Below are 24,291 nucleotides of genomic sequence, written 5' to 3'. Positions count from 1 at the left end.
GGACACACACACAGAAGTATGCTCAAGGGGGAAGAGCTTCTGAGGTGTGATCTGCTTCAGGTAGCAGATTACAAAACTTCTACATCAATTCTCTCTCTCTGGTACATTCTCCACTTTCCCTGACACTGAGACCCTCCAACTTCTTTTTCTCTCTTCCATGCAATGACCATTTATTCATGCTCCACAGATAGTGACAATAATAATCTTCTGCTTGAGCTCACTGTAATGGCCTTGCCCACAAGACAATGTGCCCCCTGATCACATCCTGAATTTCAGCAGAGTGCCTGAGTGGCCAAGAAGGCCAACAGCATCCTAGCCTGCATCAGGAATAGGGTGGCCAGCAGAACTAGAGAGGTGATTTGCCCACTGTACTCAGCACTGGTGAGGTTGCACCTTGAGTGATGTGTTCCATTTTGGGCACCACAGTATAGGAGAGATATTGAGGTGCTGGAACAAGTCCAGAGAAGGGCAACAAAGCTGGGGAGAGGTCTCAAGCACAAGCCCTATGAGAAGAGGCTGAGGGAGCTGGGGTTGCTTAGCCTGGAGAGGAGGAGGCTCAGAGGAGACCTTCTTGCTCTCTACAACTCCCTGAAGGGAGGTTGTAGCCAGGTGGGGGTTGGTCTCTTCTCCCAGGCAACCAGCACCAGAAAAAGAGGACACAGTCTCAAGCTGTGCCAGGGGAGGTTTAGGCTGGATGGTAGGAAGAAGTTCTTCACAGAAAGAGAGATTGGCCATTGGAATGGGCTGCCCAGGGAGGTGGTGGAGTCACCATCACTGGAGGTGTTCAGGAGGAGACTTGATGGGGTGCTTGGTGCCATGGGTTAGCTGTTTGGGTGGGTTGGATTGGTTGATGGGTTGGACGCCATGATCTTGAAGGTCTCTTCCAACCTGGTCTATTCTATTCTGTTCTTTGCATAGAAGTGTAAACAAGTGAGCAAGCTGCAGCCCATAGATAGCAGCAGGAAAACTGTTAGCATGCAAACCAAGTGCAGCCACACACTGTGAAGCTGGGGTCTGCCTGCCATACCTTCTCATCAGCTGCCAGACTAAGGCCAGCGTCAGCGTTCGATTCCCTTCATTCAGATCTTGCCCAGCGATGCCAACGAGGGAAAACTTGGCCTGATTCTTCCCCAGTTCCACTGCATAGTTGCAGTTCTCAAGCTGTGGAAGACAGGATTGATTAGTATGGTCCCCAAAGAAGTATGTAAAACTAAAGCCAAGACACTGTAACTTGAAATTCTTTGGATCACTTAGACCAGATCACCCTAGGCAAGCAGAAGCTGCTTCGGGGGGGGCTCTGGGATAATGCCACCAGCAGCCAGCTCCATCCCTGAAGTACCATGGTAAACAGTTAACACAGGAGGAAATGCTCTACTTCATCATCAGGGCCCCCAAAAAAACCAATTACCTTGTAAAATACCAATCCATGGCTCAGGGGTACCTCCATCACCATGGCAGTGCGCTGAGATAAAGGATTAGTGTCCCAGTCAATAGCTTAGGTCAGGTAATCACTCTGGCCTAACTGGGGGGAATTACTCATCCTGATAGCTGGGGGAAAGCTGTGTAGTTAGCAGCAAATCTGTGATCACTTCTTGAGGCATCTGGTCAAGACTGCTTATCATCACTGCCTTCACTTGATGCAGAGGGCAGTGATCCAGAGAGCTGCAATTAAGCAGGTTCCATGTGACTCACAGAGAAGATGCATTAAAAAGTTAGTGACCAAGACAGGAGCAGAAGTGATCTGCAAACACAGCTGTTAAATATTGACAGAAAAAGTGTCAAGGCTTTTTACTTCACAGATATTGTCCTCCTGTCAATGGAGCCAGGGAGTCAAATGTGTGTTTCCTTTCTTGGAGGAAAAATTATTCACTGACCAGGCAAAAAAGTCTTCATCATTTAATGTGCTGTACTAGGGAGCAACAGCAGTGCCCACATTGCTGCTTGAAACAGTGGTGAATGCTGCCACATCCAGCTGGCAGCCAGGCACTAGTGGTGTGCCCCAAGGATCAGTGCTGGGTCCCATCCTGTCCAAAATCTTTATTGATGATCAGGATGAGGGGGTTGAACCCATCATCAGTAAATCTGCAGATGACATCAAGCTGGGGGCAGGTGTATTAGAGGGTAGAAGGGCTCTGCAGAGGGACCTTGACAGGCTGGACAGAGTCCAACAGGATGGCATTCAGCAAGTCCAAGTGCCAGGTGCTGCACTTTGGTCACAAGAACCACATGCAGTGCTACAGGCTGGGGTCAGAGGGGCTGGAGAGCAGCCAGGCAGAAAGGGACCTGGGGGTACTGGTTGACATCTGGCTGAATATGAGCCATCAGTGTGCCCAGGTGGCCAAGAAGGCCAATGGCATCCTGGCCTGCATCAGGAAGAGTGTGGCCAGCAGGAGCAGGGAGGTCATTCTGCCCCTGTACACTGCACTGGTTAGGCCACACCTTGAGTCCTGTGTCCAGTTCTGGGCTCCTCAGTTTAAGAAAGACATTGAGACACTTGAAGGTGTCCAGAGAAGGGCAACGAGGCTGGGGAGAGGCCTTGAGCACAGCCCTGTGAGGAGAGGCTGAGGGAGCTGGGGTTGCTTAGCCTGGAGAAGAAGAGGCTCAGGGGAAACCTCCTCACTCTCTGCAGCTACCTGAAGGGAGGTTGTAGCCAGGTGGGGGTTGGCCTCTTCTCCCAGGCAACCAGCAGCAGAACAAGAGGACACAGACTCAAGCTGTGCCAGGGGAGGTTTAGGCTGGAGGTGAGAAGAAAGTTCTTCAGAGAGTTGTTAGCCATTGGAATGTGCTGCCCAGGGAGGTGGTGGAGTCACCATCCCTGGAGATGTTCAAGAGGGGTCTGGACATGGCACTTGAAGCCATGGTTTAGTTAGTCCTGAGGTGCTGGGTGACAGGTTGGACTTGCTGATCTCTGAGGTCTTTTCCAACCTTATTGATTCCATGAATTTACACAGACACCCACTGAGGATAAGGAATCACTGCTGAAGCAACTCTCCAGCTCTTCCTACCTTCTTCATATTGCCACCCAATTTAGGATATGGTGGTTTGTTCACTCGGTTCCAGTCCACTGGCACTTTGATCTTTTCATAGAGCTGGAAGATAACCAAGGCATCTGATAGGTCACTGCAAACAACAACAACAACAAAAAGATGCATCATTGCCCAAAGAACAGAGGAAAAGTCAACTCTTAGTAGAGGGAAACTTAGTTTCCTCACAAAAAAAAAAGGAAGTGTATATTCTTATAGGGTCAAAAAGTGGTTTTGTAAGCAATTATTGGCTACATTTATCCTCTCGATGAGCAATACCACCTCCTCTTACCTATACAAGTGGTTCACACGTGGATTAACACCTAGGGAGTTCATCCAGTTCCTGAAGGTCCTCTCTTCCCTTGTCTCACCTAAAGCAACAGGTAGAATGGAATAAACCAGGTTGCAAGAGACCTTCAAGATCACAGCATCACCAAGGTTGGAAAAGACCTCAAGGATCACCGAGTCCAACCTATCAACACAGACCTCATGACTAGACCATGGCACCAAGTGCCACATCCAATCCCCTCTTGAACACCTCCAGGGATGGGGACTCCACCACCTCCCTGAGCAGCACATTCCAATGATTAATGACTCTCTCAGTGAAGAACTTTCTCCTCACCAGAGCCTAAACTTCCCCTGGCACAGCTTGAGACTGTGTCCTCTTGTTCTGGTGCTGGTTGCCTGGCAGAAGAGACCAACCCCCACCTGGCTACAACCTCCCTTCAGGGAGTTGGAGAGGGCAATAAGGTCTCCCCTGAGCCTCCCTCCTCTTCTCCAGGCTAAGCAACCCCAGCTCCCTCAGCCTCTCCTCACAGGGCTGTGCTCCAAACCCCTCCCCAGCTTTGTTGCCCTTCTCTGGACACCTTCCAGCAACTCAACATCTTTCCTAAACTGAGGGGCCCAGAACTGGACACAGGACTCAAGGTGTGGCCTAACCAGTGCTGAGTCCAGGGGCACAATGACCTCCCTGCTCCTGCTGGCCACACTGTTCCTAATGGAGGCCAGGATGCCATTGGCCCTCTTGGCCACCTGGGCACACTGCTGGCTCATGTTTAGGCAGCTGTCAATCAGCACCCCCAGGTCCCTCTCTGTTAGGGAGCTCTCATCATTGCATCCAACCTATCACCCAACACCACCTAATCAACAAACCCATGGCACCAAGCACCTCATCAAGTCTCCTCCTGAACACCTCCAATGATGGTGACTCCACCACCTCCCCAGGCAGCCCATTCCAATGGGCAATCACTCTCTGTGTACAACTTCCTCCTAACCTCCAACCTAAACCTCCCCTGGCACAGCCTGAGACTGTGTCCTCTTGTTCTGGTGCTGGTTGCCTGGGAGAGGAGACCAGCCTCTGCCTGTCTACAACCTCCCTTAAGGTAGTTGCAGAGAGCAACAACAGACCTGTAAAACACTACACTCCAGCAAAGTGTCTTGGGATGAAACCATAACTCTGACTTTACAGTGCACTGAACCATAAACAGCAGGAGACACTGGCTGACATGAAACAAGGGAGCACAGTGCAGCAGGTAGCATTTCTTCATGCCTTATGTATTACAGTATTATGGGCAGACTGGCTTTGAAAGGTCTTCAAGGATTTGAGAACAGCCTGTGCCTTAGCACAGTTTCACTGTGAGGCTGAGAACCATAGAATTGTTAGGGCTGGAAGGGAACTCAAGGATCACCCAGTTCCAACCCCCCTGCCATGGGCAGGGAGACCTTACTACATCAGGTTGCTCAGAGCCACAACCAGCCTGGCCTTAAAAACCTCCAGGGATGGGGCTTCTACCACCTCCCTGGGCAACCCAGGAGGACCTGAAGCTCAGGAAATGATCCACACCATGGTGGTCCTGACCCCAATGCAGAGCAAGAAGGCAGCAGGGTTCTGCAAGCCCTAATTTTCAAGTGATATGCTAAATGAAGGGGAATGCCAGATCAACCCCACTTTCAACTCACAAGCAGGCTCAGTAGTCCATACTAGTGTGGGGTGTCCCTACCCATGGCAGGGGGGTTGGAACTGGCTGATCCTTGTGGTCCCTTCCTACCCTGACTGATACTCTGATACTGGTTCAGACACCCCACAAACATTTTTGTTTAGCATGCTGTGCACTGAACAGGCCCCCCCCCAAGAAGCTCCATGCAGGTAAAAAGCAGCCTCATTTTGTTAAGGCTGCAGTGAAAGTACATCCCAAGGGCATAAAGTCTCATGCTGTGCCAGGGGAAGATTAAGCTTGAGGTGAGGAGAAAGTTCTTCCCAGAAAGAGAGACTGGCCATGGGAATGTGCTGCCCAGGGAGGTGGTGGAGTCACCATCACTGGGGGTGCTCAAAAAGGGATTGGATGTGGCACTTGGTGCCATGGTTTAGATAGTCCTGAGGTGTTGAAGCCGTAGTTTAGTTAGTCCTGAGGTGCTGGGTGCTAGGTTGGACTTGATGATCTCTGAGGTCTTTTCCAACCTTATTGATTCTATGATTCTAAATGTTAATCCCCCTTCAGAAATAACTCTAAGAACTGAAATAAAGCTACATGTTAGTGTTTAGAGACTTTACTAACTAACACTCTTTAGCATGTAAAGTAAGTTACCTGAATTAGAAGGTCTTTTCCAACCTGGTTAATTGTAATGCTAAAGTGAGGTTAAAGCATCACCATGTCAGAGCTGGGGATACTGTGGCACAAGTAACCACATGGGTGGGGGCAAAAAGGGTGAAGCTAGTAGCTTCCTCTGGTCCTTGGCCAGGGGGGGTTCTTGTGCTGTTTATTAAGTGTAGATACCTGTGAAGAGTGTATATTTTGTACATATTTACTGCATTCCAATGTGGATTGGAGTTTTGCCTTTAGATACAGCTTTCATTTGCTTCCAGCTGAGCTGGTCTGGCAAAGTTAATGTTAGAACAACAGAAAATTAACCAGCTTGGAAAAGACCTTCGAGATCGAGTCCAACCTATCAGCCAACCCTACCTAATCAATTAACCATGGCACCAAGTGCCTCATCCAGTCTCTTCCTAAACACTCCCAGGGATGGTGACTCCATCCCCTCCCTGGGCAGCACATTCCAAAGGCCAATCTCTCTTTCTGGGAAGAACTTCTTCCCAACATCCAGCCTAATGCTGGGGCCGGGGGGAAGGGGGGTGGAGGGAGGAATTTCAACCCACCACAACTCCTCATTTTCCTTACCTTCAATAGAGGTCCAGTCGATGTCTTGGTTCTCTGGCTTATGCAGGGCAGGGTATTTGTTGAACAAGTTGGCAATGAAGGCCAGGTTTAGCTTCGGGTTGCCCTGGACGACGTCGGTGGCGGTGACGAACTGCCGGCAGCCCAGGCGCTCCGCCTGCTGCAGCATGCGCTCCGCTCGCTGGACATCGTCCTTCTCCTGCACCGGGGGGGAAACACAGCCATCAGCCTCAGTCTGCAGCACCCACACAGCCTCTCTCTGGGGGGAGGGGTGCTTATAGCAGGGGTTTGTCAGATTTACAGCTCTGCCCCACAGAGTCCTAGCAGCAGGACTGCGCTTTCAATCAGGCTTCACCTCCGCCTCCCCACGCCGCTCTTACCGTCATGTTCCCCAGGAAAAGGAGCCCTGAAACCAGCGAGCTGGCCGTGGGACTGGCAAGCAAGGTGATTTAGCACACTTCAAGACCAAGGTCATTGACAATCAGCAGGTGTTTGTGTTAAATGAGGACCCAGGAAGCTGGCCTGCCAGGGAGCTGAAGGAGGCAGTCTTAGGGAGATAAGATAGTCCTGTTTGGGCTAGAACTGATGAAGCAGGGCTCAAATGACAGAAACAGCCAGCTTCAAAGCAGCTTCTGAGAGACAGGGTGCCTGCATGAAGAGCTTTGCCCAATAAGCTGTAGCTTTAACACACCTAAGTGCCAGGTTCTACATACTGGCCACAGCAACCCCATGCAGTGCTCCAGGCTGGGGTCAGAGTGGCTGGAGAGCAGCCAGGCAGAAAGGGACCTGGGGGTATGGGTGGATAGTAGGGTGAACATGAGGCAGCATCGTCCCCAGGTGGCCAAGGAGGACAATGGCATCCTGGCCTACATCAAAAATAGTGTGGCCAGCAGGAGGAGGGAGGTCATTATGCCTCTGGACTCAGCAATGGTTAGGCCACACCTTGAGTCCTGTGTCCAGTTCTGGGCCCCTAAATTTCATAAGGATATTGAGACTCTTGAACGTGTCCAGAGCAGGGCAATGAGGCTGGGGAGAGGTCTGGAGCACAGCCCTATGAGGAGAGGCTGAGGGAGCTGGGGTTGCTTAGCCTGGAGAAGAGGAGGCTCAGGGGAGACCTTCTTGCTCTCTACAACTCCCTGAAGGGAGGTTGTAGCCAGGTGGGGGTTGGTCTCTTCTCCCAGGCACCCAGCACCAGAACAAGAGGACACAGTCTCAAGCCATGCCAGGGGAAGTTTGGGCTGGAGGTTAAAGTTCTTCCCAGAAAGAGTGATTGCCCACTGGAATGTGCTGCCCAGGGAGGTGGTGGAGTCCCCGTCCCTGGAGGTGTTCAAGAGGGGACTGGACATGGCACTTGGTGCCAAGCTTTAGTAGTCACAAGGTCTCAGGTGACAGGTTGGACTACTGCATCCAGTCTTGGGCTCCCCAGTTTAAGAGGGGCAGGGATCTACATGAGAGACTCCAGTGGAGGGCTACAAGGATGATTAAGAGACTGGAGCACTGCCTTGTGAGGAGAGACTGAGAGAGCTGGGGCAGACTGAGAGGGTATTTAATAGAAGTTTATAAATCTGAGGGCTGGGTGTCAAGAAGGAAGGGACAGCCTCTTCTCCTTGCACCCTGTGCTAGGACAAGGGGCAATGGATGTACACTGCATCAACATGAGGAAGAACTTCTTTACTTTAAGGGTCACAGAGCACTGGAGCAGGCTCCCCAGAGAGGTTGTGGAGTCTCCTTCCCTGGAGGCTTTCAAGACTATGAGACCTGCACTGGATTCTATGGTCCTGCTCTGACAGGGCTGTTGGACTTGATCTCCCTTCCAATCCCTGGCATCCTGTGACCTTCAAGTCAGTGCATTCATCACCAGCAATCCTGAATCTGTTCTATCTTGAACAGTTAAACCATTTTAGGGTTTAATTTGATGGTCACTTTCTGAGCTGTGTCCATATTGAGCAAGGCCTTATTGAGGCACTGGAAAAGTGGAGGTTAATTTTGCCACATAGTTCCAGCAAGAATCCTGGGCTCTGGGACAGGCAAATGTTGGGGTTCTCTCAAGTTGACAAATGGGATAGTTTGATGTGATTCCCAAATCAACCTATTTAAACACCCTTGTTACATGTTAGTAGTTCATCAGTGTGGTTTAACAGCCATTCTCAGTGATGATATCTAATGAGAGGCAAAGCACATCACTCAGCTCTTTGGAAACTGTGCATTTCTGAAACACAAGCTTGTGTGGCAGTGCTAAAGAGAGTTTGCTGCTCTGGCACCCCAGGGCCACTCTGCTGGCCAGCAGTGCAAGCTGCAGACAGAAAATGAGGCTCCAAATAAACAACTTATCTCCTCTTACCCTTAATCCTGACATGTCAATAGTAATAGCTGGAATGCCTTCTTCATCTCCCTTGGGGGCAACTTGGTTCAGCAAATGGTAATAAGCTCTTGAGTCCTGTGACAAGAGAGAGAAATTAGAAGGAGGCAAAAAAAAACCCAACCCTAGCATCTACAGCTCAGGTTGTGCATGCCAGCAGTCCCCTGAACATGCCTGCATACTTCATTTTTATTACACTGACTACATGATTAAATTAATTAGGCTGCAAGCACACAGTGATTCCTACTTTATGCTGTATTTGCCAGCTCTGTTTCATCCCTAAGCCAGCCTATAAAGATCTATGTGCTGGTGGACAAGAAGCTCAACAGGAGCTCTCAGTGTGCACTTGCAGCCCACAAAGCCAATCAGATCCTGGGCTGCATCAGGAGAAGTGTGGCCAGCAGGGCAAGGGAGGTGATTCTCCCCCTCTGCTCAGCTCTGCTGAGACCCCACCTGGAGTCCTGCCTCCAGCTCTGGAGCCCCTATTCCAGGAGGGATCTGAAGGTGCTGGAAGGAGTCCAGAGAAGGGCCATGAGGATGAGCAGAGGGCTGGAGCACCTCTCCTGTGAGGACAGACTGAAGGAGTTGGGGCTGTTCAGTCTGGAGAAGAGAAGGCTCCCAGGTGACCTCATTGTGGCCTTCCAGTATCTGAAGGGGGCTGAAGGAAGGCTGGGGAGGGACTGCTCAGGCTCCCAGGGAGTGATAGGACTAGGGGGAATGGAATGAAGCTGGAGGTGGGGAGATTGAGGCTGGAGGTGAGGAGGAAGTTCTTCCCCATGAGAGTGGTGAAGCCCTGGAATGGGTTGTCCAGGGAGGTGGTTGAGGCCCCATCCCTGGAGGTGTTTAAGCCCAGGCTGGATGAGGCTGTGGCCAGGCTGATGTAGTGTGGGGTGTCCCTGCCCGTGGCAGGGGGGTTGGAACTAGATGATCCTTGTGGCCCCTTCCAACCCTGACTGATACTATGATACTATGTGCTGCAGAGCGCTCGGCACCTGCCAAAAGGCTGCGTGCTGCATGCACAAAGAGGAGAGCAACAATAAAGAGGCATCAGAATGAGCTTGATCTGAAGCTTGTAAATGAGAGACACAGAAATGCATACCTTTATAATGCTGTAGAAGTCAGGCTTCTGGGCATTTAACAAAGAAAATGTAGAAGGAGAAAACAGATGTTTAAAGCGGGTTTCAAAGCAACGCTGCAACAGTTATGGGAGAGAAAGCAGAGTTTTCAAGGACAGAAGTTAACACAAACAGCAGTATCAGCAGCAGGCAAAAGGGTGGGAGCAAGACAAGGATTTCACATGTTGTGTCTTTTAATCTTTTACAAGATGCAGCGTTGGCTTCCGTGTGTGGGACGAGGAGAGGCGGAGGGAGCTGGGGCTGCTTAGCCTGGAGGAGGCTCAGGGGAGACCTCATTGCTGTCTACAACTCCCTGAAGGGAGGTTGTAGCCAGGTGGGGGTTGGTCTCTTCTCCCAGGCAAGCAGCACCACAACAAGAGGACACAGTCTCAAGCTGTGCCAGGGGAGGTTTAGGCTGGAGGTGAGGAGAAAGTTCTTCACTGAGAGAGTTGTTAGCCATTGGAATGTGCTGCCCAGGGAGGTGGTGGAGTCACCATCCCTGGAGGTGTTCAAAAAGGGATTGGATGTGGCACTTGAAGCCACGGTTTAGTTAGTCCTGAGGTGTTGGGTGACAGGTTGGACTTGATGATCTCTGAGGTCTTTTCCAACCTTACTGATTCTAAATATTAATCCCCCTTCAGAAATAACTCAAAGAACTGAAAACAAAGCTACATGTTCATGTCTAAAGACTTTACTAACTAGGTAATGACAGGGTGCTTGGTTGCATGGTTTAGTTGATTAGGTGGTGTTGGATGATAGGTTGGACGTGATGATCTTGAAGGTCTCTTCCAACCTGGTTTATTCTATTCTAATACTCTTCAACATATAAAGTAAATTACCTGAATTAGAAGGTCTTTTCCAACCTGGTTAATTGCAATTCTAATTCTTTTAGACCTTACACATCTACCTTGTTTCTCACCATACCCAGAAAGTGGTTATTTATAGCAGAAGTGAGTTGGGAGACACTTAAAGAATGGCTGTAAAGGTTTAGCCCTGAGGTCTGTGGTGACAGGCTGGACTGGATGATCTTTGAGGTCTCTTCCAACCTTGGTGATTCTGTCTTGACCTCTGAGAAGTAAACCTGTGCCTTATTTTTTCCAACTGCACATATGGGTGTACACAACTGTGATTTATCTTTCAGTTGCAGATGGGACTTAGGCACTATAGTCCTCCCTGCCAGGCTACAGAAAGATGGGAAAGCCTCCATTCTTGTCCCTTTATACCAGGAGTCCTGCCTCCAGTTCTGGAGCCCCTATTCCAAGAGGGATGTGGAGGTGCTGGAAGGTGTCCAGAGAAGGGCCAGGAGGATGAGCAGAGGGCTGAAGCACCTCTCCTATGAGGACAGACTGAAGGAGTTGGGGCTGTTCAGTCTGGAGAAGAGAAGGCACCCAGGTGACCTCATTGTGGCCTTCCAGGATCTGAAGGGGGCTACAGGAAGGCTGGGGAGGGACTTCTGAGGCTGTCAGGTAGTGCTAGGGCTAGGGGGAATGGAATGAAGCTGGAGGTGGGGAGATTGAGGCTGGAGGTGAGGAGGAAGTTCTTCCCCATGAGAGTGGTGAAGCCCTGGAATGGGTTGTCCAGGGAGGTGGTTGAGGCCCCATCCCTGGAGGTGTTTAAGCCCAGGCTGGATGAGGCTGTGGCCAGGCTGATGTAGTGTGGGGTGTCCCTGCCCATGGCAGGGGGGTTGGAACTAGATGATCCTTATGGTCCCTTCCAACCCTGACTGAAACTATGATACTAAGTAGGTGCATGAAGGGTTGTAGCAAAGCTGGGACTGAGTAGCACATACCCAAGGTGCTGTGCTGAAGGCAAGATCATGCCTACACCTAGTTGTATGTCTGAGTAAGTTACAGCCCTTTCCAAAACAAAGCCAGGTCAAGAGGCATTTAAGGACATTAAGGAAGGAGAAGAGCAATAGAGGCAGGGAAGTGAAAATACAGTGGTAGAGTCCAGTGTGCCATGTCCAGAACCAGCAGCCATTCACTTCCCAGGCATTTGGTGTGCTGGGGCTGGCAGTGAGGACTGAGGTTAGGAGGAGGAAGAATACTACTGCACAGAACCCCCACTAAAATGATTTCATGTACTGAGTTGGGCTGAGCAGCCTCAGCTGCTTGGATTGTCTGATGAAACAGTGGCTTTGGAAGACAGCTGAACTGTTATTCCTGGTCATTTTGACATTCTTAGTATTCTTTGTTCTCCTCATACCTTGATATCTGTGCTGAAGTTGCCAACTTTGTTGCAGCCTGCGTTCTCCAGGTGGTAGTTTGCCCACCTCAGCAGCAGTTCCTCTGGAGACAGCTTCATCAGATCCTCCAGACTCTCTCCTTCTCTCAGAAGGGCAATCAAGGCTAAGCAGGGTAAAAAGGAAAAATGAATGATGTTGTGAACACTTGCTGGGTAATTCTACTCTAAAAGACTGCAACTCTTTGGAGTTTTATTCTCTAAGACTGAGAGGTGACTGAAGAATAGAAGAGAATTAACCAGGTTGGAAGAGAACTTGGAGATCATCAAGTCCAACCTATCACCCAACACCATCTAAGCAAATAAACCATGGCACCAAGTGCCTCATCCACCCTCTTCCTAAACACCTCCAGTGATGGTGACTCCACCACCTCCCTGAGCAGCACATTCCAATGGCCAATCTCTCTTGCTGGGAAGAGCTGCTTCTTAGCATCCAGCCTAAATCTCCCCTGGCACAGCTTGAGACTGTGTCCTCTTGTTCTGGTGCTGGTTGACTAGGAGAAGAGATCAACTCCCTTCTGGCTACAGACTTCCTTCAGGAAGTTTTAGACAGCAAGAAGGTCTCCCCTGAGCCTCCTCTTCTCCAGGCTAAGCAACCCCAGCTCCCTCAGCCTCTCCTCACAGGGCTGTGCTCCAAACCCCTCCCCAGCTTTGTTGCCCTTCTCTGGACACCATCCAGCAACTCAACATCTTTCCTAAACTGAGGAGCCCAGAACTGGACACAGGACTCAAGGTGTGGCCTAACCAGTGCTGAGTCCAGGGGCACAATGACTTCCCTGCTCCTGCTGGCCACACTGTTCCTGATGCAGGCCAGGATGCCCTTGGCCTTCTTGGCTGCCTGGGCACACTGCAGGCTCATGTTCAGCCTGCTATCAACCAGTACCCCCAGGTCCCTCTCTGCCTGGCTGCTCTCCAGCCACTCTGACCCCAGCCTGGAGCACTGCATGGGGTTGTTGTGGCAAATGGCCATAAAGTTTGTGGCCTGTGCTAAAGTCAGGCAAGGATGAGCTGCCTGTGGTAATGCACTCATTAGGACCAGAGTGAAGTACACCCAGGTATGCTTGAACAGAACAATTATTTTCTACTGCAATTGAAATGAATTATCCAATGCCAAGAGAAGAGCTCTGTCCTGAGCCATCCTTCATCTGGCAGGAGATCTTCACAGCATTATCAAAGTTTGCAAGATCAAACAGTTGGGTAGGAATGCATTCTTCATGCCAGCAAGCCACACTTGAGGCTCTTCCACACACCTGAGTGAAGTTTGCTTTCACATTTGCTAATATCACTTAGAATCATAGAACAGTTCATAGTATCATTTAGGGTTGGAAGGGACCACAAGGATCAGCTAGTTCCAACCCCCCTGCCATGGGCAGGGACACCCCACACTACATCAGCCTGGCCACAGCCTCATCCAGCCTGGGCTTAAACACCTCCAGGGATGGGGCCTCAACCACCTCCCTGGACAACCCATTCCAGGGCTTCACCACTCCCATGGGGAAGAACTTCCTCCTCACCTCCAGCCTCAATCTCCCCACCTCCAGCTTCATTCCATTCCCCCTAGTCCTATCACTCCCTGAGATCCTGAGCAGTCCCTCCCCAGCCTTCTTGGAGGCCCCCTTCAGATACTGGAAGGCCACAATGAGGTCACCTGGGAGCCTTCTCTTCTGCAGACTGAACAGCCCCAACTCCTTCAGTCTGGCCTCATAGCAGAGGTGCTCCAGCCATCTGATCATCCTTGTGGCCCTTCTCTGGACACCTTCCAGCACCTCCACATCCCTCTTGGAATAGGGGCTCCAGAACTGGAGGCAGGACTCCAGGTGGGGTCTCCCCAGAGCTGAGCAGAGGGGGAGGATCACCTCCCTTGCCCTGCTGGCCACACTTCTCCTGATGCAGCCCAGGATCTGATTGGCTTTGTGGGCTGCAAGTGCACACTGAGAGCTCTTGGTGAGCTTCTCCTCCCCCAGCACCCCCAAGTCTCTCTCCTCAGGGCTGCTTTCCAGCCAGTCCCTGCCCAGCCTGGATTTGTGCCTGGGATTGCCTCGACCCAGATGCAGGACCCTGCCCTTGCTCTTGTTGAACCTCCTGAGGTTGGCTTGTGCCCACCTCTCCAGCCTGTCCAGGTCCCTCTGGATGGCCTCCCTTCCCTCCAGCCTGTCTGCTGCACCACACAGCTTGGCGTCATGTTGGAAGAGACCTTTGAGATTAATAGATTCATAGTGTGGTTTGGACTGGAGGGGACCTTGGAGATCATCTGGTTCCAGTTCCAGACCCTGCCCCCCCACCATGGGCAGGGATATCTTCCAGCAGAAGAAGTTGAGGAAGACCTCATTCAATCTGGCCTTGAGTGCCTCCAGGGAAGGGGCAACCTGTTCCAGTGTATTGCCACCCTCCCTGCAAAGAAGTTCTAATATCCTATCTAAGTCTACCTACCTCAAGATTCCATCCCTTGCCCCTCATCCTGTCACAGAATCACCAAGGTTGGTAGATACCTCAATCACTCCAAGCCCTTCTAAACAGTCCCTCCCCAGCTTTCCTGAAGCCCCCTTCAGGTACTGGAAGGCTGCTATAAAGTGTCCCTGGAGCCTTCTCTTCTCCAGGCTGAACAAGCCCAGCTCCCTCAGCCTGTCCCCAAAGGGAAGGTGCTTGAGCCCTCTGATTATCTTTGGGGCCTCCTCTGAACCTGCACCAGCAGTAAGATGTCCTTCATACACTGGGAGCACCAGATTCAGGAGTCTGGGATTACTGAGCCTATCCATCCACCTAAAGCTCTCAATGAGAATCACACATCCCTGGAGAGGCCCTGTCCCTGGAGGTGTTTAAGCCCAGGCTGGATGAGGCTCTGGGCAGCCTGATCTAGTGTGGGGTGTCCCTGCCCATGGCAGGGGGGTTGGAACTAGATGATCCTTGTGGTCCCTTCCAACCCTGAATGAAACTACGAAACTATATTCAAGGTAAGGCTTGACAAGGCTCTGAGCAACCTGATCTCCTGTTCCATCCCCCTGCTTCATCTTCCCAAAGCAGTTCCTGCTCCCACTACACCATCCTCCACCCTGCCTAAACAGCTCCTGCTCCATCACCACTTTTGCACCCATCCCAGAGCCAGGGGCAAGACCCTTAACCAGCCAAGATACCACACAGAGGAGCTCAGCCCCAGCCAGCACCTGTGGATGATATTGGAGTAGTCATCAACCCTGTCCCTAACAGCTGGGGGGCCACCAGGCCCCCCGGCCTTTGGAGTCACCACCACCAACACCCAGTGTGCACCAGGGGCACTCACCAGTGAGGAGAGGAGGATCCTCAGCCCAGATGGGCTCAGCTTGGGGCTGCTGCCTCTCCTGGTGGGGATTAAATAGGGGAGTGGGTGGGGAGGGCCAAGTGGCCACACCTGGGGTGGGAGGAGACTCCAACAGAGCCCAGGTGCTGTGGGATTTGAGGGGAAAAAGGAGAAAATAGAGTGGGTGAGGAGAAAAAAAGGGAAAATAGGGTGGGAGGGGGAAGAAAGAGGGGGAAAACGGGGTGGTGGTGGGGAAAAGGGCAGATCTGGTGGGACATGGGAGGTGGTGGTGAAAGAAGTGGTGGTGAGAGAAGGGGATTTTAACATAAAAGCTGGGGAGGGGTTTGGAGCACAGCCCTATGAGGAGAGGCTGAGGGAGCTGGGGTTGCTTAGCCTGGAGAAGAGGAGGCTCAGAGGAGACTTTCTTGCTGTCTGCAACTACCTGAAGGGAGGTTATAGCCAGGGGGGAGTTGGTCTCTTCTCCCAGGCAACCAGCAGCAGAACAAGAGGACACAGTCTCAAGCTGCACCAGGGGAGGTTTAGGTTGGATGTTAGGCCGAAGTTCTTCATAGACAGAATGATTAGCCATTGGAATGTGCTGCCTGGGGAGGTGGTGGAGTCACCATCACTGGAAGAAGAGCCTGGATGAGGCATTTGGCGCCATGGTTTAGTTGATCAGATGGTGTTGGGTGATAGGTTGGACTCGATGATCATGAAGGTCTCTTCCAACCTGGTTAATTCTATTCTATTCACTGGAAAAGGCCCTGCAGAGCCTCATCTAACCTAGAGCCTGGTACTGCTGTAAGTGGATAAGTGGATGCCTGACCCAGAGGACCTCCAGGGTGGAGCTCCAGAGGATCCTTCCATTTTTTTTGTGATCCTATAATTCTGATTTCCCAAAGGTAGAGGAAATGTTTGGCAATCAAGAGTCACCAAGAGCAAGCAAAGAGCTTCTTGGATGTGGTGCAGCATTTCCTTACCCCAATACACAATGGGTGTAGACCATGAGGCAAGAAGCATGAAATTAACTTTGCATAGTCCACACAAGCCTGCATACAGCCTTGGATTTTGGAGTGCTGGAACTAATGAAGGGCAAAGGAAATTACAGCAGATGATGAGAGGCACCAAATGCTGGGGGGGGGGGAGGGGAAAATGTAAAGCCCTTTATCCTACAGATTGTTCAGTGATAGCAGTGGAGCAAAGAAATGAAAACCCATACCTACCTTCATTCCTGCTGATCTCTATGTCAGCAAAGAGTCCAATTTTGATGACTTGCCACAAAAGACCCAGAACCAGGTAAGGTTTCCCTTCTTTTAAGTCTTCAGCTCCAATGTTGACAACATGGCACCCAATGGCTGAAGCAGAGTTCAAAGCCAGGTTCAGATTTTCCTGGGGAAAGGAACTGAAGAGCTGAGTACACAGGAAGCAGCAGTGGTGACATCTCTTTTTGTTACTTTAGAATAGAATAGACCAGACCAGGTTGGAAGAGACCTTCCAGATCATCGTGTCCAACCCATCAACCAATCCAACCCACCCAAACAGCTAACCCATGGCACCAAGCACCCCATCAAGTCTCCTCCTGAACACCTCCAAAACTCTGAGGGGCTTCATGGTAAATGTATTAATGTACATGGAATCATACCATAGTTTGGGTTGGAAGGGACCTTTCAAATGTCATCTCATCAAATCCCCTGCAGCAAGCATCTTCAGGAGACATCAAGTTACTCAGAGCCTCTTCCAACGTGATCCTGAATGTCTCCATAGATGGAGCATCTGCTCTCTCTATGGGCAATCTATTCACAGTATCACAGAATCACCGAGGTTGGAAGAGACCTCAAAGATCATCGAGTCCAACCTGTCACCACAGACCTCAGGACTAGACCATGGCACCAAGTGCCACGTCCAATCCCCTCTTGAACACCTCCAGGGATGGTGACTCCACCACCTCCCTGGGCAGCACATTCCAATGGCTAATCTCTCTTTCTGATCTGTTGGTGGTTGCCTGGGAGAAGAGACCAACCCCCACCTTTCTACAACCTCCCTTCAGGAAGTTGTAGAGAGCAAGAAGGTCTCCCTTGAGCCTCCTTTTCTCCAGGATGTTATGTTTCTTCACTATTTCCATTCCATTTATAGTATCATAGTATCAGTCAAGGTTGGAAGGGAGCACAAGGATCAGCTAGTTCCAACCCCCCTGCCATGGGCAGGGACACCCCACACTACATCAGCCTGGCCACAGCCTCATCCAGCCTGGGCTTAAACACCTCCAGGGACAGGGCCTCAACCACCTCCCTGGACAACCCATTCCAGGGCTTCACCACTCTCGTGGGGAAGAACTTCCTCCTCACCTCCAGCCTCAATCTCCCCACCTCCAGCTTCATTCCATTCCCCCTAGTCCTAGCACTACCTGGGAGCCTGAGCAGTCCCTCCCCAGCCCTCTTGGAGGCCCCCTTCCGATACTGGAAGGCCACAATGAGGCCACCTGGGAGCCTTCTCTTCTGCAGACTGAACAGCCCCAACTCCTTCAGTCTGTCCTCACAGGAGAGGTGCTCCAGCCCTCTGCTCATCCTCCTGGCCCTTCTCTGGACACCTTCCAGCACCTCCACATCCCTCTTGGAATAGGGGCTCCAGAACTGGAGGCAGGACTCCAGGTGGGGTCTCCCCAGGGCTGAGCAGAGGGGGAGAATCACCTCCCTTGCCCTGCTGGCCACACTTCTCCTGATGCAGCCCAGGATCTGATTGGCTTTGCGGGCTGCAAGTGCACACTGAGAGCTCCTGTTGAGCTTCTCCTCCCCCAGCAACAAAGGGTGTACCAAAACCTGGCCCCCAGCTATGCACTATTCAACAAGGCAGCTTGATAAGCAGAGGGCAAGCAGAGCAGGCAAAGAAGGCTAGAAAACATAATTTATCACACAGATTTCCCATTTTTCAAACGAATTTCATCACTGCTGGCATGACAAAAAGAATCTGATTAGCTAGAATACACAGAGGGGGACAGTGTAAATTCTCCCAAGACAGAAACATTGGAGCCTTTCAAATTAATTACCTTGTGTCCAGCAGACAGCTGGAAAAGGGTTAAGTTAAAGTGGAAAAAAATATTGATCAAATCATGTCTGTTTGTGACAAGGATTGATCTGAGCTGCATCACGAAGCCATGCTGCTGACCAAAATGATTAGGGCTGAAAGATGTTGCATACAGCATAAAGATCCAATTTGATGGCTTCTGAGCTTACTTGAGCCTAGCTAATGTTCCATCAAATCAGAGCAGCTGAAGGCTAAACTGGGTTAGGTTCATATCTATTCCATGCATCGATTTATGTCCTGCATCCAGACAGGCAGATGCTGTTCAGATAAAAATGATCTCTCCACAGACATCTGTGGGAGAAACCAAATCAACTTTAAAGAGGTAAGAATCAGCTTCTTTCTGTCCAGTTTTTAAACCATATACATGTTCATGTAATAGAAATACAGAAGAGAAAGAGCTCAGCTCTTCACAGAGAGAGTTGTTAGGCATTGGAATGTGCTGCCCAGGGAGGTGGTGGAGTCACCAGCCCTGGAGGTGGTCAAAAAGGGATTGGATGTGGCACTTGGTGCCATGGTTTAGTAGTCATGAGGTGTTGGGTGACAGGTTGGACTTGATGATCTCTGAGGTCTTTTCCAACCTTATTGATTCTATGAAAGAAGAGATTCAGCATTTAAGGTGAAAGAACACAGATTGTAATAGGCCAACAAACCACCAACAGAAGAGGAGGACACAGTCTCAAACTGTGCCAGGGGAGGTTCAGGCTGGATGTTAGGAAGAAGTTCTTCCCAGAAAGAGTAATTGGCCATTGGAATGTGCTGCCCTGGGAGGTGGTGGAGTCACCATCACTGGAGGTGTTCAGGAAGAGCCTGGATGAAGCACTTGGTGTCATGGTTTAGTTGATTAGATGGTGTTGGGTGATAGGTTGGACTCAGGACTCAGGACTAAGTGCAACTTAGACTTGAGCATCTACCTTTGCCACAAACAACTTTCCTTGGTTCTATATCACAGAAAGAGAGATTGGCCATTGGAATGTGCTGCCCAGGGAGGTGGTGGAGTCCCTGTCCCTGGAGGTGTTTAAGAGCGGACTGGTCGCAGCACTTGAAGCCATGGTTTAGTTAGCCGTGAGGTGTTGGGTGACAGGTTGGACCTGATGATCTCTGAGGTCTTTTCCAACCTTATTGGTTCTATGATTCTATGATTCTATTGGGCAGGACTATGGTATATCCAGCCTTTGCTCTAAGTGATTATACCAAGGCACCCTAAGGGGACAACCATAAAATCTTTCAGTATTTATTACCTGTATTGTGAAAGGTGTGAGCTTCTTTTTGTTGATTGTCCTCTCATCAATGGTATCTGGCACTGAAAAGTTGATCATCTTACTGGAAATGAAAGAGAAAAGAGTCACCATCACTGCAAGTGTCTAAGAAGAGACTGGATGGGGCACTTAGTGCCATGATTTAGTTGATTAGATGGTCTTGGGTGATAGGTTGGACTTGATGATCTCAAAGTTCTTTTCCAACCTGCTCTGGTCTATTCTATTCTATTCTATTCTATTCTATTCTATTCTATTCTATTCTATTCTATTCTATTCTATTCTATTCTATTCGTAGGATATCAGGTAGTAATAGGGCTAGGGGCAATGGAATGAAGCTGGAGGTGGGGAGATCCAGGCTGGATGTGAGGAGGAAGTTCTTCCCCATGAGAGTGGTGAAGCCCTGGAATGGGTTGTCCAGGGATGTGGTTGAGGCCCCATCCCTGGAGGTGTTTAAGTCCAGGCTGGATGAGGCTCTGGCCAGGCTGATGTAGTGTGGGGTGTCCCTGCCCATGGCAGGGGGGTTGGAACTAGATGATCCTTGTGGTCCCTTCCAACCCTGACTGATTCTATTCTATTCTATTCTATTCTATTCTATTCTATTCTATTCTATTCTATTCTATTCTATTCTATTCTATTCTATTCTATTCTATTCTATTCTATTCTATTCTATTCCATTCCATTCCATTCCATTCCATTCCATTCCATTCCATTCCATCCCTTTGCATCCCTTTGCATCCCTTTCCATCCCATCCCATCCCATCCCATCCCATCCCATCCCATCCCATTCCACTTTTATATTTTCAAAGAAAGAAAGAAAAAAACGAAGAAAAAACATCCCCCTAACATTATCAAGACACTGAAATGGCAAAGATTAAGGAGCTTAATGTACAGTCAGCAGCTTCCATTTAAGCAGAGATGTGAGTTTCTGCAGCTTCATGGCTCCCATCTGTAAGAAAGATTCGTTACCAGAGCACTATGCCGTCACCGACTGCCTGGAAGAGGTCATCTGTTTCTGGATTCATTGGCACCACGTGCTTACAGTCAGGGTCCTTCTCAAGGGCTTTATTAATCCAGTTGACAAAAGCATACTTCTCTTCCTCTGTGGACATAACAGGAAACCCATCAGTTTGTGGTGCAATACCGACCTCATTTTACTTAAGCAGGTGGAGAAGAGAAGAGAAGAGAAGAGAAGAGAAGAGAAGAGAAGAGAAGAGAAGAGAAGAGAAGAGAAGAGAAGAGAAGAGAAGAGAAGAGAAGAGAAGAGAAGAGAAGAGAAGAGAAGAGAAGAGAAGAGAAGAGAAGAGAAGAGAAGAGAAGAGAAGAGAAGAGAAGAGAGAGAGAAGAGAAGAGAAGAGAGAAAAGAAAAGAGAAGAGAAGGTTGGAAGAGACCTTCAAGATCATCGTGTCCAAGCTATCATTCAACACCACCCAATCAACTAAACCATGCAACCAAGCACCCTGTCAAGTCTCCTCCTGAAGACCTCCAGTGACGGCGACTCCACCACCTCCCCGGGGCAGCGATAAATCAACAAATCTCTATGAGCAGGGAAGGTCATGAGGAGATAGCCAAATGAGCTGACAGGCATGGGTTTGAGCAGGTTAACACTCCTCACATACTCCTTTCTACTGACAAAAGCTCAGGGGTGACATTATTGCTGAGGCTGAGGGACCTGGGGTTGCTTAGCCTGGAGAAGAGGAGGCTCAGGGGAGACCTTATTGCTGTCTACAACTACCTGAAGGGAGCTTGTAGCCATGTGGGGGTTGGTCTCTTCTCCCAGGCAACCAAGCACCAGAACAAGAGGACACAGTCTCAAGCTGTGCCAGGGAATGTTTAGGCTGGATCTTAGGAAGAATTCCTTCAGAGAAAGAGAGATTGGCCACTGGAATGTGCTGCCCAGGGAGGTGGTGGAGTCTCCATCACTGGAGGTGTTTAGGAAGAGACTGGATGGGGCGCTTGGTGCCATGGTTTAGTTGATTAGATGGTGTTGGGTGATAGGCTGGACTCGATGATCTTGAAGGTCTTTTCCAACCTATTCTACTCTATTCCATTCCATTCCATTCCATTCCATTCCATTCCATTCCATTCCATTCCATTCCATTCCATTCCATTCCATTCCATTCCATTCCACTCCACTCCACTCCACTCCACTCCACTCCACTCCACTCCACTCCACTCTATTCTATTCTATTCTATTCTATTCTATTCTATTCTATTCTATTCTATTCTATTCTATTCTATTCCATTCAATTCCATTCCATTCCATTCCATTCCATTCCATTCCATTCCATTCCATTCCATTCCATTCCATTCCATTCCATTCCATTCCACTCCACTCCACTCTATTCTATTCTATTCTATTCTATTCTATTCTATTCTATTCTATTCTATTCTATTCCATTCCATTCCATTCCATTCCATTCCATTCCATTCCATTCCATTCCATTCCATTCCATTCCATTCTTTCTTGTTGCTGTCAGTGTAGGACAGCTGTACCTACCTGAGTAAGAGTGTTGTGTGCCAGCACTGGACTGCTCGGAGGTCCCGCCGATAGCACAGATCCCCTCCTTTTTGTTGATTTGCTTCCGGAACGACTTAGCCACATCATCACTCTTCAGGTTTTGGAAAATCTTTGAAGCAGGAGAAACAGTTTCAAACATTTTGGACAATTAAAGCAAGGTGAAACCAAGTGAGCTCCTGGGCCAGAAATCCTGTCGTCTCTGCGTCATAGATAGGGAAGCACAGCTTGCGTATTATCCCTTGGGTTTCTGTGTCAAACCTGAGCATCTGCTGTGGTAGAGCAGGAGCAGCCTTGTTCCCCCAGGGATCAGTGCTGGGCCCCATCCTGTTCAATATCTTTATTGATGATCTGGATGAGGAGATTGAGTCCATCATCAGTTAATTTGCAGATGACAGCAAGCTGGGGGCAGGACTTGATCTGTTAGAGGGTAGAAGAGCTCTGCAGTGGGACCTCGACAGGCTGGACAGATGGGCAGAGTCCAGGAGCATGAGATTGAACACATCCAAGTGCCAGGTTTTACAGATTGGCCACAGCAAGCCCAGGCAGTGCTGCAGGCTGGGGTCAGAGTGGCTGGAGAGCAGCCAGGCAGAGAGGGACCTGGGGGTACTGGTTGATAGTAGGCTGAACATGAGCCTGCAGTGTGCCCAGGTGACCAAGTAGGCCAATGGCATCCTGGCCTGCATCAGGAACAGTGTGGCCAGCAGGAGCAGGGAGGTCATTCTGCCCCTGGACTCAGCACTGGTTAGGCCACACCTTGAGTCCTGTGTCCAGTTCTGGGCCCCTCAGTTTAGGAAAGATGTTGAGGTGCTGGAAGGTGTCCAGAGAAGGGCAACGAAGGTGGGGAGGGGTTTGGAGCACAGCCCTGTGAGGAGAGGCTGAGGGAGCTGGGGTTGCTTAGCCTGGAGAAGAGGAGGCTCAGGGGAGACCTTCTTGTTTTCTACAACTACCTGAAGGGAGGTTGTAGCCAGGTGGGGGTTGGTCTCTTCTCCCAGGCAACCAGCACCAGAACAAGAGGACACAGTCTCAGGCTGTGCCAGGGAATGTTTAGGCTGGATGTTAGGAAGAACTCCATCAGAGAAAGAGTAATTGGCCACTGGAATGTGCTGCCCAGGGAGGTGGTGGAGTGACCATCACTGGAGGTGTTTAGGAAGAGACTGGATGGGGTGCTTGGTTGCATGGTTTAGTTGATTAGATGGTGTTGGATGATAGGTTGGACTTGGTGATCTCAAAGTTCTTTTCCAACCTGGTTAATTCTATTCTATTCTATTCTATTCTATTCTATTCTATTCTATTCTATTCTATTCTATTCTATTCTATTCTATTCTATTCTGCCACAGCTTTTCCTTTTTCAAAGCAGTTAACAAATGTCAGCTACAGTAGCAGAAATGTATATGGTATGAAACCACAGAGCCAAAGTGTTCAGGAAGAGGCTCTTTGATAGATTTGCTTTGAAGAAGGAACCAGTAAAAATCTGGTTTTCCATCCCAAGTGGAATTCCACTCCCTCAGCCCTTGCTTTTGTCCCAGTTCAGACCAGAAAAAGCAGCTTTTTAAACAGGAAAAACAATGCCCCATAAAGTCTTCAGTGTCCATCTGCTTCCATTTTTCATAACCATCTAACCAAAGCAGAATCTTCTTGCCACTTATAACTGAAAAACTTTATCCTGCTGCATCAATCAAGCTGAAAGATGTGAAGTTTATTCTATGTGCTGCTGCATTCATGTAACTTGTCCCAGTTAGTAGCAAGATATCCTCTACTGACACCTTTTCCAGCAAAGGGACCTCTTGGATTAAATAGGCAGAAGCTCCTGAGACACTTGGCTTGGTGCCTCTGTTGTGCCCTAGGGACTACCTTGAGTGTTGTGCCTGGCATAGAGTCATAGTAGCATGGTATCAGTCAGGGTTGGAAGGGACCACAAGGATCATCTACTTCCAAACCCCCTGCCATGGGCAGGGACACCCCACACTACATCAGGCTGGCCACAGCCTCGTCCAGCCTGGGCTTAAACACCTCCAGGGATGGGGCCTCAACCACCTCCCTGGACAACCCATTCCAGGGCTTCACCACTCTCATGGGGAAGAACTTCCTCCTCACCTCCAGCCTCAATCTCCCCACCTCCAGCTTCATTCCCCCTAGTCCTATTACTCCCTGAGATCCTGAGAACTCCCTCCCCAGCCTTCTTGTAGGCCCTACTTGTAGGCATCCTGCTTCTTGTAGGCATCCTACTGACTGAAATCAACAACTTCTTAC

The 24,291-nt window shown here is 49.8% G+C and overlaps 1 protein-coding gene across 2 annotated transcripts in view; it reads right to left on the bottom strand.

Annotated features, from left to right (window-relative positions):
• The window catches only part of LCP1 (lymphocyte cytosolic protein 1), a 49,422-nt gene that overhangs the window by 7,522 nt on the left and 17,609 nt on the right, over positions 1 to 24,291 (bottom strand). Inside the window, exons 4-14 of one of the 2 annotated variants that reach the window (XM_068165213.1) lie at positions 22,021 to 22,150; positions 20,489 to 20,621; positions 19,505 to 19,586; positions 16,409 to 16,574; positions 11,876 to 12,018; positions 9,655 to 9,681; positions 8,538 to 8,633; positions 6,200 to 6,395; positions 3,316 to 3,394; positions 3,006 to 3,120; positions 1,028 to 1,161 (exon numbers count right to left, since the gene is read on the bottom strand). In XM_068165213.1, the coding sequence (XP_068021314.1) occupies positions 1,028 to 1,161; positions 3,006 to 3,120; positions 3,316 to 3,394; positions 6,200 to 6,395; positions 8,538 to 8,633; positions 9,655 to 9,681; positions 11,876 to 12,018; positions 16,409 to 16,574; positions 19,505 to 19,586; positions 20,489 to 20,621; positions 22,021 to 22,150 (1,301 nt within the window). The remainder of the gene's footprint in view (positions 1 to 1,027; positions 1,162 to 3,005; positions 3,121 to 3,315; positions 3,395 to 6,199; positions 6,396 to 8,537; positions 8,634 to 9,654; positions 9,682 to 11,875; positions 12,019 to 16,408; positions 16,575 to 19,504; positions 19,587 to 20,488; positions 20,622 to 22,020; positions 22,151 to 24,291) is intronic. The other variant, XM_068165212.1, reaches the window with a different exon arrangement.

Source organism: Melanerpes formicivorus, unplaced genomic scaffold (genome assembly GCF_026170545.1).
Source record: "Melanerpes formicivorus ecotype bairdi unplaced genomic scaffold, bMelFor1.0.p_v2 SCAF_87, whole genome shotgun sequence".
NCBI classification, from domain to species: domain Eukaryota; kingdom Metazoa; phylum Chordata; class Aves; order Piciformes; family Picidae; genus Melanerpes; species Melanerpes formicivorus.
This window is presented reverse-complemented; position numbering and strand designations above follow the sequence as displayed.